The sequence below is a fragment of the Carlito syrichta genome, unplaced genomic scaffold (assembly GCF_000164805.1).
Source record: "Carlito syrichta isolate Samal-C Ts95f unplaced genomic scaffold, Tarsius_syrichta-2.0.1 Scaffold315563, whole genome shotgun sequence".
NCBI lineage: Eukaryota > Metazoa > Chordata > Mammalia > Primates > Tarsiidae > Carlito > Carlito syrichta.
This window is the reverse complement of record NW_007259659.1, coordinates 103,271-122,732: the sequence shown is the minus strand read 5'-3', so window position 1 is coordinate 122,732 and position 19,462 is coordinate 103,271. Positions and strand designations below refer to the sequence as shown.

Here is a 19,462-nt window from a genome sequence, read left to right as displayed (position 1 = left end):
TTTGTATGAAAAATAGTACTGTAACTCGAATTATACTCTGTCACTTCCAGATATAGTCTACTCTCATCTCAATATTTTGTTTCATAGAAACAATTCATCACTTTCTGCTGTTCTCTGAGCAAAACCAAATGTGATTTACAAATGCAGAAAGTTACTATGACCACTGTATGATCACATTCTAAGGTTACAGAAAAAATTAAGACTTTTAAGGGTTGACACTTAAAAGCAAATATTCTATTATTGATGATTAGAAATTGTGTATTATGCTGGAAATCAATTTTGGTATTAAAATATCACAGTTTGAAGCATAAATTTGATGACATTAGCTGGAACATAAACCACAGATACAATTTTTCCCTGACCTTAGCTATAAAACAAGACATTTGGTATGCATTTTCAGAGGTTTCCACATTGTCTATAAAAATACACCTCAAATTTTGCAGCAGGAATACACATGATATTTGCAGGCATATACAATACATTAAAAATTAGAGATTCTGGGTGGCTGTGTGGCATGGGGTGATGGGGCTCTATAGAGGGAGGTGGAAAAGTGTGCAAACAATTATAATCACATATCAAATAGTGTCTCCTTTTTCTGTCTTCTATTTTTTAAACTGATCAAACTGGATTTCAAATTAGACATAAATTTTAAAAGTGGCTTAAGAAGACTTTGTATGAAGAAATTATTGTTATCTTCACTGGAATGAATGGTTACCTAAAAAGTTTACTAAAAGCAAGAAGAGTAAGATGATAAATAAAATATTTAGTCCTAGACACTTTTAACTTATTTTTAGCATTATAAATTACAAAAATGCCTGCAAGCAGGCATACACTTGCAGTTGAGTTAATTGTGATATAAAGCTTTTGTTATACTAAAGTTTCAAATTTTAGTAGAATTAGAATACAGTGCTCTCACTCATTTTAATTGTGACGAGAAAGAAAGAAACATGCACCAATGAAATGGCTACCTGTGTGGTGAATTTATAAACTAAAATGTTTTTGTCCAAACTAATAATATACATGTGTTAAAAAGTTCCTCAAAAAAAGGATTGATAATATTTTATCAATTATGAACTAGTTACTATATATTCTTTAGGTACAGCTTCTCAGTTATCTCTCTTTCCTACAGTAGAATATCAGAACTCCAGAAAGGGGTTGGTAATGGCTTTCATGGGGGTCTAGATACCTCATCACAAAATACTTAAAGGTCATAATTGTGTGTATTTTCAAAATTGAGAAAGGCTACATAAAGGAAAATAAATGAAGGATAGTAAGGCTGTGAAATATGTCAGATGTCAAATTCTTCGGGGTGTAGGAGTGGAGAACAAAATGAAAATTACTAAATGAAACGGGGAAAAAAATAAGATTCTTGGTTTCAGGTGCAATTCAGAATATCTGAGATGACAATTTCAATTTTAATCCCTTTGTTACAAAGGGCAACCCTGCCCTATGCCTGAAATTCTTAACATACTTATTATGGCTTTGCCATAAAATGGCATGTTAGCAGTCTCTACATTCAAAATGATGCTTGCAAATTTCATTCATATTAAAATCTATGTAGAATTGTTGGCAATACAGTAAGAGTAATATTACATTCTGTAAACCATGGCATATCACATTTTACATTATGCAAAGAGACAATATTTACAAGTCTTTAGGAGTTTAAATATTTTATCCACTAATATAAGTGGTAATTTAGCAAAGTGCAGGACAAAACCAGTGCTATTAATTGCATATCCTTTAAGAGCAGAGTAAAACCATTTCTAAAAGCTACCAAAAGCTTATTTAAATATGCCCAGTAAGGGATTACAGAGCATCAAGTAGCCTAGAAAAATGATGCATATTTAGAAACAGTGAATATGGAAATTATAAGGCAGCATGCTCAGAATAAGTTTTTGTTTTTCAAACACCAGCACTGATGTTTTATCTTTAGTGGCAACTATTTTATATACGTCTATGCATGTGTGTGTATTTACTTAAAAACTGAGAGTGCAAAACACAAGCCTCATTTAACAACGAAAAAATGTGCAATTTTTCTTCATAAACCAACACAAATAAGAGAGCGAGGATAATATTCTACCATTATAAAGAATAAGTTGAACACAGCAAAGGAGACCATCTTCATTCCAAAATCATCTACAAGGCACTAAGGGTAGGAAATGACAGGTAACACAGAAGTGACTGGATAAAACTCCTCAGTCAGGTCGGAATATGGGATATTTTGGTAAGAATTCTATTAGTATTACCTGAAAAATAAAAACAAGAATATATTGACAAAATATTTTTCATTGACTATACTTATATATAACCCAGAAAGTCTCAAATCATTTTTACAAGACTACATTTTTACTCTGCACTACATAAAATAAGTTAAATAACATGAAACAGAACTATGTAAAGAACTAAAACGACAAATTGTCATTAAATTGCCAATTTAAAAATGAAGCTGGCAGACAAAACTACTTATTGTAGCTAACAGTTTTTATTACCTGATTTACAATAACTATTTGTTTAGGTTCAAGAGCAAACCCTATTATATTACCATGTCTTTTCCCCAGTCTCTCCCTTTCTTTTAGCAAAGTAAAAGAAATTAAAACTGTTATACAGGTTTTGAAAAGATCTTTATATTATATCTATATACTTTTCAATGAAAGCAGCTGATATTAGTTGAGGATTACTATCTTTTAAAAGTTGTTTATGAAAAATAACGTGCCTAAATGGATTGATTAAAACATTTGAATTACAGAAAGGTTTGAAAACACAATCATAAAAACCTAAGATACTTTTGGATGTTTTATCTACAGAGGATTTTAGATTTGTGGTCATTTGCATATTTTCCCCCAAACTATTCAAAGCGGAGAGAGATACCATAATAAACCTTGTTTTTAAAATGCAAATGGAATATTTATTGTTAAATATATACTACATGTCGACAACTTGAAGCTTAAATAAATTTAATATTCTTTTGAATGTTAATGATGCAAACTGATCACATTGGCTATAGGCAAATTTATGTTTTATGACTACAATTGTATAGCTTTCAATACTGAAAAATTAGAACTTATAGTTTCTTCACTAAAAGTTAAATATCAGCCAAGGAACAAAAAAGCCAGGAATATGAATCTAGAAACCAGAAGTCAATTCCTATTTTATGCAAGTTCTGACAAGATTACATTTAGAAATATTTGTTCAACAGCAGCTATCCCCACTACTATATGCTGTGGTTTGTACCTATGTTAAAAGAAGATTAAGATTGTACAATGTTTTCATTTGAGCATACTAGCTGAAACTTAGTCCTAAGATCCAAATAATTGTTAGCTTTGAAAATATTTTAGTTTTGCTTCAGGCTTAGGAGAAAAAAAGAATAGCTGACAAATGATAAACATAGTAAAGTGTTACATTTATAAATAATCCAAAAAAAATGTAACTAAAAACAACTTCATACTTACATACTCCATCATATTGCTAGTTTCGCATTTCCTTTTAGTCAACTTCCAGTGCAAAGCAAGCTAAGAAAGTATAGTTTTGTTAAGAATTTTATATCAATTTTAACTAGTAACAACTTATACACTTGGATAATCACTGAAAACAAACAAGAATAAGCACAAGATATAAAACAGAGTACTTAATGCCTTGCAAATAATGAATATTAAAAATTAAGTACTAGTTCTCTAATCAATTTCTTTATGGCCTAAAAAATTCCCATTTAGTATTCATTTTTTTCAATTCAATAATGCAAATATATATATATATATTATTTGCTTATAATTTCTTACCTTGTGATATAATCTGTTATTTTCCCATTCTAATAACTTCTGAATTGATCTTCTGGTCTAAGAAAAAGAACAAGACTTTGTTACAAGATGAACTGAACAGCTTTGAAAACTAAGTGTATCTACATTTTTCTGCTTACTTGTAAGATTTCATTATTTTCTCTTCCTGTTTTTCTGTCAGAAATCAGGAAAAAAGCAATGTAATTGACAGAAATTACAGAAAAAGGAGTAAGATTCTGGATGACTACTATGTAGTTATTATCTACTGACCTACACCTCTCTATCAATCATCTATCTGTCTGTCTATCATCTATCTGATTTTTACATTTCTTTGTATCTATCATCTATCTGATTTTTATATATGCTTTCCAAAATGAAATATGTATGAATAGCTTTGTGTTGTGAGGCCATTCATTGAACTATTGTGAAAACCTTACCAATACTACTAACTTGAGATAATAGTCCATTTATGGATTTAATCTAGATTTCCACATACCTTTCATAGGATTAATTTAGATGACCATCTAATGCTAAGCTAATCTGATTCTGCATAGGAAGTTTTCCTATCACAATACCTGGCATATAGCCGTTAGGCAAGGTTTATAGGCTGAATAAGGCAAGCTGGCATATATCAGGATTTCTGCTGGAAAAAAAATGTTAAAAATAGTTAGTGGGAAAACTTGTATTTAGAGAGAAAAATATAATTGAAAGAAGTGGCATATAGTAAACATGGGGACAGAAACTGAGTTTCTTCATTTGGAATGTATGTATTTTGTAGTAGGTAAAAAGTTTGAAAAACTTTCAAAAATTAAAATAAAAGATTATACCTGCCTAGCTCAGCATGAACACTGCCTATGCTTGTGTGCCTGACTTACATGCTGGTCCACTTCAGACACTGCCACTGCTTACATGCTACTTGCAGGGGTCCATGGACTGGCCTGCCTGGCCCATGGTGAACACTGCTGGTGCCCACATGCCCTGCCTGAAAACCTGAGGAGCAAACTGCTTGGCCCACTGGAAACTTCACACTCTGCCTGAAGATCCAAGGACTGGCTGACCTGGGGCCTGCTGCTGTCACTGTTAACAACTACATGTTCTGCCTGGGTACAAAGACTGATCCACTTGGGGCAAGCCATCACCACCACCACCACTGCCCCCACATGCTTCCTAGGGTCTTGAGGACCACCAGCCTGCCTGGTGCTGCCATCTCCAACAAAACCTCACCATAACCTCCATAAACAACTGCAGTCTAAGCCACTATGAAACTCACAGATACTGCTGACATTGATTACAGCTGAAGTAATCATATGAGACTATACTGTAATGCCCACCCAGAACAAAAGTCAAAGTACCCTATCTGACCAACATTATGGTTACATCTACAGGGAAAAATCTTCCCCTATGGAAGCTACACCATAAAAATGAAAGAAGTGACAATTACAGCAGATGTGCAGACATCAATGTAAAGTCAAAGAAACATAAAAAAGCCAAAAAAAGAAAAAAAATTACACATCAAAGGGACATAATGATTCTTCAGTAACAGACCTCCCAAAAAAAAAATTTATGCAATTCCTGAAAAGGCATTCAAAATAATGATCTTCAGGAAACAAAGTGAGATTAAAAAAAAAAAACAACCCAAACCCCAAAATAAACAACAAAAAACACAGATTACAAAATGTAAAAACAGGAAAATAATTCATGATCTGAATGAGAAATTCAGCAAAGAGGTATTATTAAAAAGACAGAAGAAAAATCTTAGAACTAAAGAACTCAGTGAATAAAATAGAAAATGGAATTGAGAGTTTCAAATAGATCAGACAAGCAAAAGAAAGAATTTCTGAACTTAAAGACAGGTCTTTTGAAATATCCCAAGTGGATTTTTTTTTTAAAGAAAGAAAATAAAAAAGAATGAAGAAAGCTTATGTGTCACCATCAAATAAACAACTTTTTAAATTTTGGGAGTTTAAGAAAGAGAAGAGATAGAAAAGGATATAGAAAATATATTCAATGAAATAATAATGGAAAACTACCTAATCCTGAATAGTACCCCATAACTTTAGAATAAAATAAAAAAATAGAGCTGGGCATGGTGGCACGTGCCTATAGTTCCAGCTACTCAGAAGGCTGAAGTGGAAGGATCACCTGAGTCCAGCAGGTTGAGGCTGCAGTGGCTGAGAGTGTGCTACTGCACTTTAGCCTAGGTGACAGAGTGACTCCAACTCAAAAAAAAAATAAATGAAAATTAAAAATTAAAAAATTAAAAACAATCAATCAAAAAAGAAATAATACCTGAAAACTTTCCAAGTCTTGAAAGAGATATAGACATTTGGGTATAGGAAGATTGAAGACTCCAAAATAGATACAACCCAAAAGGTCCTCTCTGAGGCACACTGTCATCAAACTGTCAAACTCAAGAACAGAATTTTAAAATCAGTGAAAGAAAAGAATCCAGAAAGTTCTAATAAGATTTCTCAGCAGAAATCTTCCAGGCCAGGAGAGAACGGGATAATATATCAAAATGGCATCCAATAGTACTATTCTCAGTAAAGCTATTCTTCAGAAATAAAGTAAAAATAAAGTCTTTCCAAAATAAAAAAACACTGAGGGAATTTGTTACCACTAACTGAATCTACAAGAAATTCTTAAAGGGAGTCTTACACCTGGAAGTGAAAAGAAAACAAGAAAGGCCCCCCCCAAAACCTGAAATTATCTTTCAGAGGGTAGGCCCCTTGTAGTACACTTGGAATTTGTTTTTTCAGATCAAACGGTCAACTAGTTTCTATCTGAAGGTTTTGAGAAGGATGTGTCATGATTTGCGGGAGAAATGTCCCGAGTTGTGGCAAACAGGTGATTGATTTTTCCATAATGACAAACGTGCCTGCCCACACTGCACTGAGAGTTCAGCAGTTTTTGACCAAAAACGGTATGACCCCTGTGCCCAATACTCCCTATTCACCTGATCTAGCCCCAGTGACCTTTTTTTTTGTTTCCCCAGATTAAAAAAACAGGCCTCAAAGGGAAACGTTTTCTTGATGTGAAAGAGGTGAAACAAACAACTGCTAAAGCACTAAAACATATCATAATTGAAGAGTTCAAAAACTGTTTTGAGCAGTGAAAAAAATGTTTCAACAGGTGTACTGCATCAAAGGGAGAATACTTTGAAGGTGACTGAAGTCTAAACATATAAGAATAAATACACAATTTTTATAAATAAGTTCCATTTTTTAGGTCCCCCCTCATACATTAACATCATGAAAACAACTAAAGTATAAAACTTACTGGAAGGGCACAAAAACACACGAGAAAGAAATAAATTCAACATTATCACTACAGAAAGCACAGAGGACCAATAAGAGAGGGAGATAGGATATTTCAAACAGTCAGAAAACAACAAAAAGGCTCATTTCCAGCAAGATGGCAACTGGACAGGTGGGACTGTGAGAGTCTCCACAAAATCCAGTGTCCACAAAGACTATCTGTGTTGAGTAGGCATGTGCTGGAGGGTGAGCGAAAGCCCATCTGAGGGGAGACTCTGGTTCATGCACCCAGGGCTCTTCTCCAGAGATGATGACAACCCCCCATTAAAGTCGCCAGGGTGCAGGATTGTCTGCAGCTCTCAGGACTCTCCTGAAAAAGCTCGAATACAGCTGATTCTCATCACCTGGAGCCTGGCCCACACCATCATCTGTGACAGCAAAGTGGTTGGAGCCGCAATCTAATCAGTGGAGAGAGAAGATGGGGAGAGCTGGAGAGGAGCCCCAGCCCCCGTGAGGAAATGCCAACTGCAGCCATTTTCTCTGTCCCAGACCAGGCAGAGACCTGCAATGCCCCATCCAGCTCCACCCAGCCTCCAACTTGTAACCTAAGGTAATCTCATCGAACTTGGAGAGACAAGCCCCCACTCCATGCTGGATCAGACACAGACACATTAGAGCTGAGTAGGAGACTTGACAGGTAGCAAGCCAGGTGAGTCCAGATCTGATCCACCCTCCTCCCAAAGTAGGTCTGGGGCATCTGACCCATACTGAGAGCAATTCTATTAGCCTGAGCTGAAAGCAGAGGGGAGGGGCTGGAGATCAGAGCTGAAAGAAAGTTGGACTTACAGGAACCACCTCAGAGCGAGGTTTTTTCTTTTGTCTGTTTGTTTTGCTCATTTTTGTTTGTTTTGTTTTTTTCTCTCTCTTTCAGTTTTCGATAATGTTTTCATACTTGCCTTGTTACTGTTATTTTATTGCTGTTTTTAAAGACTTCCTATCTGTGTATGAGTATTTTTGAGGGAGAGTATATCAGTAGGGGATTTTTTGTTGGTTTGTGTGTTTGTATGATTATCTATATGTTTTAGTTTTTTAAAAACTCTTTTCTGACTTTGTTTCTCTTTTCTTTCGTTAGTTGGTATGTCTATCTGCTTTCCCTCTTACTCCTTTCTCTCAACCTTCCTCTTACCCCCTCCCCTTGCTTTTTCCATTCTTTTCCTTTTTCTTACCTCATTTTGCTTTCAAGGAGCAAACCTATACCCCCACTGTGTGGACAGACTGTAAAGCAGTGGAAAGTGGGTTCCAGGGGGCCCACACACCTGTCAGTAGATACTGGGATCTGCAGACATATTATGAATCACAGCTACCCCCTCAATTAAATATCAAAACTGCAAAAGGTACAGCCTTTCACAACAGTCCAGCTTCAGAATTGAACAAAGTCAGAGGATACACATAAGAAAGAATAGGAGATTGAGCAAACAGAAATAAAGCTATCTCCCCATCGCTGGACAACAGAATTAAAGAAGGGGGGGGAGGAGGGAGGAAAATCTACACAAATGAAGAAAAACCAGATGCCTGGGAGGTCAGACACTGAGAGTACAGACTTCAGAACACAAACAATGAAGAGCCCCCAGAATGACTGGCCTCAAACCACAAACCCAGATATCAAGACATTAATAGAGAGAATAAATAGAATTGAGGAGAGACAAGAAGAAAGAATGAAGGAGTTGATAACTTCGATAATAGCATTAAAGAATATAGTGAATGAAATAAATAACAAAATGATAAGCATGTAAAGCAGAATTAGCCAAGCAAAAGAAAGAATCTCAGAGCTTGAGGACCAAAATATGGAACTAACTCAAACTGTCAAAAACATAGAAAAGAAGCATAAAAAGACAGAACAAAAGCTTCAAGAGATGAGCAATTATTTCAAGAAGTTGAACCTAAGATTAATTGGAATTCCTGAGGCAGAGAGGCAGAAACCACCCAGGAACAAAATTCCATGAAATTATCCAAGAAAACTTCCCTCATCTCATCAGTGACGCGACCATTCAGGAGATTCAGGGAACTCCTGCAAGATGACAAATGAGTAGACCAACTCCTAGACACATAGTAATTCACCTACACAAAGTAGTATAAAAGAAAAAATCCTAAAGGCAGCAAGAGAAAAAGGCCAGACTACCTACAGGAGAAGACCAATTAGAATAGCAGCAGACTTATCCACAGAAACGCTTCAAGCAAGGAAAGCTTGGAGTCCAATCTTCAAAGTTCTTAAAGATACACAATTTTGACCAAGAACTACCTACCCAGTTAAGCTAAGCTTCATCAGTGATGAAGAATTAAAATCTTTCTCAGACATTCAATACCTAAGAGCTTATGCTACCTCCAGACTGGCTCTATAAGAAACACTTAAGAAAGCATTAAACACAAAAGAAGGGAAAAAAAGAATGACAACACCATAAACAGGAATGCAGGAAAAAGATTGAAAACCCACATGAATCAACACAAATATCAAAAGAAAGAAAACAAACAAACAGCAACAACAATAATAAACTCTACAAGAACCTCATGACAGAGATAAACTCACACATTTCAATAATTAGCCTGAATGTGAATGGACTAAATGCACCACTGAAAAGACACAGAATGGAAAAATGGATAAAATATCATGAGGCAGCAATATATTGTCTCCAAGAAACTCATCTCACCAGAAAGGACACTCACAGACTCAAAGTAAGAGAATGGGAAACAAAATTACAGGCGAATGGAACAAAAAAGCAAGCAGAAGTGGCAGTCTTAATATCAGATAAAATACCCTTTAAACTATCAAAAATTAAAAAAGATAGAGAAAGTCACTACATAATGATAAAAGGTTCAATCCATCAACAAGAAATATCCATCTTAAACATAAACGCACCCAACATAGGAGCACCAACTTTCATAAAACAGCTTCTTGGTAAACTTATAAAAGATATCGACTCAAACACTCTCATAGCTGCAAACTTAAATACCTGACTCATGACCTCAGACCGATATTCAAGACAAAAAATCAATAGGGAGAGCCAGAATCTCAACGTGATGCTTGACCAAATGGACTTAATTTATACCAACAGAACATCCCACCCAACAACCACGGACTACACATTCTATTCATCACCACATGGAACATACTCTAAGACTGACCACATCCTAGGCCATAAATCAAGCATAAACAAATTTCACAAGGTTGAAATCCTGCCATGCACCTTCTCAGACCACAGTGGAATAAAAATAAATATCAACACCAACAGAGCTCCCCAAAAACCCACAAAGACATGGACATTAAACAGCATGTGCTAAACAACTCATGGGTCACCATGGAAATCAAAAGAGAGATAAAAAGATACCTGGAAATAAATGAAAATGAAGAAACATCTTACCAAAACCTCTAGGATGCCATGAAAACAGTACTAAGAAGAGAATTAATATCGCTACAAACACATATGAAGAAAATGGAAAGATCACAAGTTAACAGCCAAACAAATCACCTAAGGGAGCTGGAAAAGCAAGACCACCAAAACCCTAACTTCAGCAGAAGAATCCAGATCAGCAAAATGAAAGCCCAAATTAGGGACATAGAAGACAAAAATATAATACAAAAAAAATCAATGAAACAAAAAGCTGGTTCTTTGAAAGGATAAACAAGATTGATGGTCCCTAGCTAGACTGACCAAGAAAAAGACAGATAAAGCCCAAATAAACACAATCAGAAATGCAAAAGGTCAAGTCACAACTGACACTGAAGAAATACAAAAGATTATTAGAGATTACTATGTACACTTATATGGAAACAAACTTGAAATCTAAAGGAAATGGAGGACTTTCTGACATCACACAACCTCACCAGGTTGAAACAAGAAGTCGAGACCCTAAACAGACCAATAGCAAACCAGGAAATTGACTATGTCACAAGAAAATTACCCACTAAAAGGCCTGGGCCAGATGGCTTTCTGGGCAAATTCTACAAAACATACAAGGAAGAACTGATACCATTCTACTGAAAGTATTCCAGGCAACAGAGAAAGATGGAACTTTTCCCAAATCACTTTACAAAGCTATCATCACATTGATACCCAAACAAGGTAAAGATCCAACAAAGAAAGAACTACAGGCCAATATTCTTGATGAACATTGACGCTAAAATTCCCAATAAGATCCAATCAGAATCGATGACACATCTCCAAAATCATTGACCATGACCAAGTAGGCTTCACCTCCGGGATGCAGGACTGGTTCAACATTCATATGACCATACATGTAATTAAATACATCAACAGATAGAAAAACAAAAACTACATGAGCATATCACTAAATGCAGAAAAAGTTCTTGATAAAATCCATCACCCCTTCTTGATAAAAACCCTTGACTACCTAGGCATAGATGGAACATTCCTCAAAGTAGCAAGAGCCTATGAGAAACCCACAGTCACCATACTACTAAACAGACAGAATTGGAACCATTTCCCCTGAAAACCGGAACAAGACAAGGATGCCCACTCCACTCCTCCTTTTTAACATAGTGTTGGAAATCCTAGCTAGAGCAATCAGAGAAGAGAAGGAGATCAGGGGTGTCCAAATAGGAAAACAGGAAATCAAGTTATCCCTCTTTGCAGATGACATGACTCTATACCTCAAAAATCCAAGAGAATCTGTCAAAAACCTCCTTGCACTGATAAAAGACTTTGACAAAGTCTCAGTGTATGAAATCAATGTTCAAAAGACAGTCACATTTCTAAACACCAACAACAAGCAAACAGAGAACCAAATGAAAAGCATAATCCCATTCATAATAGCCAGAGAAAAAAATAAAAAAAATCTTCCTAATCAGAGACGTGAAAGACCTTTACAATGAAAACTACAAAACACTGGCCAAAGAAATCAAAGATGACACAAACAAATGGAAAAATATTCTATGCTCATGGATTGGAAGAATCAACACTGTTAAGATGTCCATCCTACTCAAGGCAATGTACAGATTTAATGCAATACCCAATAAATTGCCAGCAGCATACTTCTCAGACCTGGAAATGAGAACACAGGAATTCGTATGGAAACACAAATGACCACGAATCATCAAAACAATTCTCAGCAAACAACAACAACAAAAACTAAAAACAAAACAAAAAACAGAGTAGGAGGTATCCCATTCCCAGACTTTAAACTCTATTATAAAGCTATAATAAACAAAACAGTCTGGTATTGGTACAAGAACAGGTACATAGACCAATGGAACAGGATAGAGTTTCCAGAAGCAAAACCACAATTTCTCAACCAATTCATCTTAGACAAAGCTTCCAACACCAAAGACTGGGAAGAGGAGAACCTATTCAGTAAGTGGTGCTGGGAAAACTGACGGACCACATGCAGAAGATTAAAACAAGATCCCTACCTATCACCATACACAGAAATCAACTCTAAATGGATGAAAGACCTAAATGTAAAACCTCATACTATAAAAACCTTAGAAAATGCAGGAGACATCCTTATGGAAATTGAAACTGGCAACTAATTCCTGATCAAAACCCCAAGTGTCCATGCCATAAGAGATAAGATAGACAAGTGGTACCTCATTAAACTGACAAGCTTCTGCAAAGTCAAAGAAACCATCAAGAGAGAGGGGAGACAGCCCACAGACTAGGAAAAAATACGTGCCAACTGTGTATCTGACAAAGGTCTAACATCTAGGATCTACAACAAACTCAAACATGCTGAAAATAAAAAACAGCCCCATTACAAAGTGGGCAAAAGATATGAATAGACAGTTCTCAGAAGAAGACATACGAGCAGCCAATAAATACATGTAAAAATGCTCACCCTCACTAGTCATCAAAGAAATGAAATTAAAACCACACTTAGATACTACCTAACTCCAGTCAGGATGGCTATCATCAATAACTCAAAAAACAACAGATACTGGAGAGGATGTGGCAAAAAGGGAACACTTCTACACTGTTGGTGGGAGTGTAAACTAGTACAACCTCTGTGGAAAACAGTGTGGCGATTCCTAAAAATCTAACAATCGACCTTCCATATGACCCTGAAATCCCCCTACTGGGAATATACCAGGAAGAACTCAAATCACTCTTGAAAAAAGATACCTGCACAGGTATGTTTGTCACAGCATTGTTCACAGTAGCAAGAACATGGAATCAACCGTGCTGCCCATCAAAAGAGGACTGGATAAAAAAAATGTGGTACATATACATGATGAAATATTGCACAACCATAAAGAAGAATAAAACCAAGAACTTCACAGCAACCTGGGATGGACTTAGAGTCTATAATACCGAGTGATATTTCATAGAAACAAAGAAGTGAGTATCACATGTTCTCACTCGTAAGCAGACCTCGGACAATTATCACAATACTATAAGGAAAGGACTGGCGGCAGCAGGAAACTGCCACGAGGGGAGCGGGAAAGCAGGATTGGCAGTAGTGGGAATCTGCCTGGGGAAGTGGGGGGAAACCTCATCAACAAGGGTACCTGCATAATGAACATTTGTATACCTAACCTTGAATTCTACCCCACATCTGTATAATAAAAAAATGAAAAGAAAAAAAAAAGAAAATAACAAAAAGAAAGCAGTAAGCCCTCACCTATCAATAACAATTTTGAATATAAAAGGTTTCAATTCTCCAATTAAAAGCTCAAGACTGGCTAAATGGATTTAATAAAAACAAGACCCAAATATATGATGCCCACAAGGAAGTTACTTCACCTGTAAAGACTAATCAAGCAACAGAAATAATTTTCTTTCAACTAGAGAAAATAATTTTCTTTCTAATAGACATGTCATACAAATGTGAATCAAAAGTGTGCAGCAATAGCTATACTGTATTTATGTCTTTAGAAAAGAAAGACATTCAATAAAAAAACATAAAAGGAGACGAAGACAGTCAGTGAATAAGGATAATAGAACAATTCAGCAAAAGAAAATAACAACTATAAATATACGTGCACCCAACATCAGAGTCCTCAGATATATAAAACAAATATTATTAAAGATAAGGAGAAAAATAGACTCCAATAAGTAATAGTTGAGGACTTCAACACCCTACTTAAAGCAATGGAAGAGCACCCAGTCAGAAATTCAAAAAAGAAACATCAGGTTTAAACTGTACTATAAACCAAATAGATCTAAACAATATTTATAGAACACTTCATCTAAAAGCTGCAAAAATACACATTCTTCTCATCAGCAAGTGAAACATTTCCCAAGATGGAAAACATGTTAAGCAATGACTCTCAACAATTATTTTTAAAAATCAAAATTATATCATATATCTTCTCATACCATCATAGAATAAAACTAGAATCCAATAACAAGAGAAACTCTGAAAAATGTACAAGTATATCAAAATTAAATAATGTACCCCCGAAAGACCATTTGGTCAATAAAAACTAAGAAGTAAAAAAAAAAATTCTTAAAACAAATAAAAATGGAAATATAATATACCAGAACCTATGATACACAGTAAAATCAGTGCTAAGAGGCAATTATATAGCAATAAATGCCTACATAAAAAAAGTAGATTTCAGATAAAGAACATAATGATGCACTCCAAGAAACTAAAAAAGCAAGAAAAAAGAAACCCAAAACTAGTAGAAGGAAAAAACAAACAAACAAACAAACAGATCAGAGTAGAACTAAAATAAATAAGTCACAATGAAAAAAGAGAAGACCATAGCAAGCAAAGTTAGTAATTAAAATCGACAAACTGTTAGCTAGGTTAAGAAAAAAGATAGAATACTCATACAAATAAAATCAAAACCAAAAAAGAGCAGACACTGCTACTGATACTACAGAACTAAAAAGGATCATGAGAGACTATTATGAACAATTACACACCAACAAACTTAAAATCCGATAGTAAATGGACAAATTCCTGGTCATGTATTACCTACCAAGACTGAACTAGGAAGAATGAGAAAACCTGCACAGACCATTAATGAGTAACCACATTAATTCACTAATAAAACATTTAGTAACAAAGAAACACACAGGACCAGATGGCTTTACTGCTGTATTCTACCATATTTTTTAAAAATGTAAATATTTTTATTTACCTATTTATTTAAAATTTTAATTTTAAAGATGTGGGGTACAATTCAGGGTTAGGTATATAAATGTTCATTATGCAGGTACCCTTGTTGATGAGGTGTGCCCCACCCCTGGCAGTTTCTTACTACTGCCAATCCCATCCCTACCCCACCCCCCAGCAGTTTCCCACTACTGCCAATCCCTTTCTTATAGCATTATAATAATTGTCCAAGGGCCGCTTTTGAGTGAGAACACATGGAAATCATTTTTCTGTTTCTGTGATAGATCACTGAGTATGACAGACTCTGAATCTATCCAAGTTGCTGTGAAGTCCATATGTTTGTCCTTATTTATGGCTGCATAATATTCCATTGTGTACACGTAAATTTTTTTAATCCAATCCAGTTTTGATGGGCAGCTTGGTTGGTTCCATATTTTCGCTATTGTGAATGGTGCTGCAATAAGCATGCATGTGCAGGTATCTTTTTTGTAGAATGATTTGAGTTCCTCTGGGTATATTCCCAATAGGGGGATTGCTGGGTCATATGGAAAGTCAATTTGTAGTTCTTTCAGAAATCACCACACTGTTTTCCAAAAAGGTTGCACTAGTTTGCATTCTCACCAGCAGTGTAGAAGCATTCCTTTTTCTCCACATCCTTGCCAGCATTGGTTATTGTTTGCTTTATTAATGATGGCCATTCTTACTGGGGTTAGGTGGTATCTCAATATGGTTTTGATTTGCATTTATCTGGTGATTAATGAGGCTGAGTACTTTTTCATGTGTCTGTTGGCTGCCTGTATATCTTCTTTTGAGAAGGGTCTATTCATGTCTTTTGCCTACTTTTTAATGGGGCTGTTTTGTTCCTTGTGGCATGTTTGACTTCCTTGTAGATACTGGATGTTAGGCCTTTGTCAGATATACAGTTGGCAAATATTTTTTTCCATTCTGTGGGCTGTCTCCCTGCTCTCTTGACAGTTTCCTTTGCTTTGCAGAAGCTTTATAGTTTGATGAGGTCCCACTTGTCTATCTTATCTCTTATGGCATGGCATTTGGGGTTTTGATCAGGAAGTGGCTGCCAGTTCAAGTTCCATAAGGGTGTCAGGGTGTCTCCTGCATTTCCTAAGAATCTTATAGTTTGAAGTTTTAGGCTTAGGTCTTTGATCCATTTAGAGTTGATTTTTGTGTATGGTGATAGGTTAGGGGTCCTGTTTCAATCTTCTGCATGTGATCAGCCAGTTTTCTCAGCACCATTTACTGAATAGGCTCTTCTCTCCCCAGTCCTACCAAACGTTTAAAGAAAAACTAATACCAATTCATCTCAAGTGACTTCAAAACACTGAAGAGGAGGGAATGCTTCCCTAACACATCTACAAAGCCAGAATTAATCTAACACTAAAGGCAGACAGGATATAACCAAAAAAGAAAACTACAGGCCAATAATCTTGATAAGTATAAATTCAAAAATTATCAAAAAAATTAGCAAAATAAAAAACCAGAAATACATAATAAAGATAATACACCATGATCAAGTGGGAATTATCCCAGGAATATGAGGATAGTTCAAAATATACAAATCAATAAGTACAATAAACCACATTAACAGAGTGAAAAATAAAAACATATGATCATCTCAATAGAGACAGAAAAATCATATGATAAAACTCAACATCCCTTCGTAAAAACTCTCAACAAATTGAGGCTAGAAAGAACATACCTGAAAACATAAAGATCATGTATGACAAAATTGCCTTTCCTCTAAGATCTGGAACAAGACAAAGATGCTCGCTTACACCATTTTATTCAATACTTTATTCAACATCGTACTAGAAGCCTTAGCCAAAACACTAAAGAAAGCAAAGAAGTAAAGGGCATCCAAATTGTAAAGAAAAATCTCAAACTGTCCTTGCTTACAGATGATACGATCTTATATTTGGAAAAACCTAAAGACTCCACCAAAAACCTTTTAAAACTGACAACCGAATTCAATAAAGCTGCAGGATACAAAAATCAACACATAAAAATCAGTAGCATTTCTATATGCCAACAGTGAACAATCTGAAAGAGAAATAAAAAATTCCACTTATAATAGCTGAAAAGTAAAATATTTAGAAATAGACCTAACCAAATAAGTCAAAGATTTCTATACTGAGAACTATAAAACACTGATGAAAGAAACTTAAGCAGACACACAAAAAATGTAAAGACATCTCATGCTTATGGGTTAGAAGAATTAATATTGTGAAAATGTCCATACTATCCAAAGCAATCTACAAATTAAACACAATCCCTTTCAAAATATAAATTACATTCTTCACAGAACTTTTTTTTTTTTAAAAAGCAATCTTAAAACTTATGTGGAACCACAGAAGACTCTGAATAGCCAAAGCAACTTTATGCAAACAAAACCCCTCAAAGCTGTAGGCATCATAGTATTTAACTTCAAAATACACTACAATGCTATAGTAAAGAAAACAACATCATACTGGCGATAAAAACAGACACATAGACCAAAGGAACAGAATGGAGAACTCAGAAATAAATCCACATATTTACAGCCGACTGAGTTTTTACAAAGTCACCAAGAACATAAAATGAGAAAAGGACATTCTCTTCAATTAATGGTACTGGGAAAACTGGACATTCATATGCAGAAGAATGAAACTAGTTCCCTATCTTTTAGCATGTACACAAATCAAATAGAAATGCATTTTAGACATAAATGTAAGACCTGAAACTATGAATAAAAAATGGAAAATGTTTTATGACATCAGTCTGGGAAAATATTTTATGAATAAAATCTTAAAAGCACTGGTAACAAAAGCAAAAATAGAAAAATGGGATCACAATAAGCTAAAAAACTTCTAAACAGCAAAGGTAACAATCAACAGAGTGAAGAGTCAACCTACAGAATGGGAAAACATATTTGCAAACTATCTATCTGACAAAGGATTAATAATCAGAATATATAAAAAAACTCAAAAAACTAAACAGCAAAACCCCAATAATCCAATTTAATAGGCAAAAGATTAAAACAGACATTTCTCAAAATAAGACACACAAATAGCCAAGAAGTAGACAAAAAATGCTCAACATCACTAATTGTCAGGGAAATGCACATCAAAACAGCAATAAGGTATCATTTTACCCCTAGTTCAAATGGCTATTATCAAAGAAAAAATATAAAAGACGCTGGTAAGGATATGGAGAAAGGAGAACTCTTTGTACACTGTTAGTGGGAATGTAAACTAGTACACCCTTTTGGAAAATAGAATGGAAGCTCCTAAAAAAACCTAAAACTAAAACTACCAAATGATCCAGCAATTCCACTAATGAATATATATCCAAAAGAAAGGCAATCAGTATATCAAGCCTATATCTGCTTTCCCATGTTTATTGTAGCACTATCTACAATAGCCAAGATATGGGATCACACCCAGCAACAGATAAGTACCCAGCAACAGATGAATAAATAAATAAAGTGTGGCATATACACAGAATGAGATATTTATGTTATACAAAAGAATGAAATCCTGTCATTTCCAGGAACGTGGATAATTTTGGAGAATACCACATTAAGTGAAATAAGCCACTCACAAAAAGACAAATATCACATGTTCTTATTTATACATGAATGCTTAAAAAAACATTGATTTCATGAAGGTAGAGAGAAGAATGATAGTTACCAGAGGTTGAAAGAACAGGTGGGTGGGATAAAGAGAAGTTGGTTAAAAATACAGTTAGAGCCGGGCTCGGTCGCTCAGCCTGTAATCCCGTGTCTTTGGGAGGCTGAGGTGAGTGAATTGCCTGAGCCCACGGGTTCAAGATCCGCCTGGGCAGCGAGACCTCATCTCTACAATAAATCAAAAAATCAGGAGGGCGTGGTAGCGCATGCCTGTAATTCTGGCTACTTGGAAGGCTGAGGCGGAAGGATCGCCGGAGCCCAGCAGGTAGAGGCTGTGGTGGCCGGGAGTGGCCACTGCACTCCAGTCTGGGCAAGAGTGAGACTCCAACTTTAAAAAAAAAAAATACAGTTAGAGTAAGTTCTATTTTTCAGTAGTACAGTATGGTTACTATAGCTATCAGTGACACCATATATTCTGAAATAGCTGCACGGGAGGGTTTGGAATAGTCCTAAAACAAATAAACGATAAATGTTTGAGATGATGGTTATCCCAATTACCCTCATTTAATCAATACACATTGTATGACTGTATCAAAGTTGCACTTGAACCCCATACAGAAGTACAAATCAATAAAAAAAAAAGGAAAGCCAAAAGAGAAAGATTAGGCATTTTCAATTCTTTTTTTTAAAAATCAATATTTTTTATTATGATGTTTTGGGGTACAGTTAAG

At 35.3% G+C, this 19,462-nt stretch overlaps 1 protein-coding gene across 4 annotated transcripts in view; it reads right to left on the bottom strand.

Moving 5' to 3' along the window:
* Window positions 1–1,653: 1,653 nt before the first annotated feature.
* CHIC1 (cysteine rich hydrophobic domain 1) overlaps window positions 1,654–19,462 on the bottom strand; it is a 99,561-nt gene continuing 81,752 nt past the window's right edge. For 2 of the 4 annotated variants that reach the window (XM_008072993.2, XM_021706432.1), the window contains 3 exons: window positions 3,777–3,833; window positions 3,450–3,509; window positions 1,654–2,246 (listed from right to left, as the gene is read on the bottom strand). In XM_008072993.2, the coding sequence (XP_008071184.1) occupies window positions 2,196–2,246; window positions 3,450–3,509; window positions 3,777–3,833 (168 nt within the window). In that variant the 3' untranslated portion in view covers window positions 1,654–2,195. The remainder of the gene's footprint in view (window positions 2,247–3,449; window positions 3,510–3,776; window positions 3,834–19,462) is intronic. The other 2 variants (XM_008072994.2, XM_021706431.1) reach the window with 2 other exon arrangements.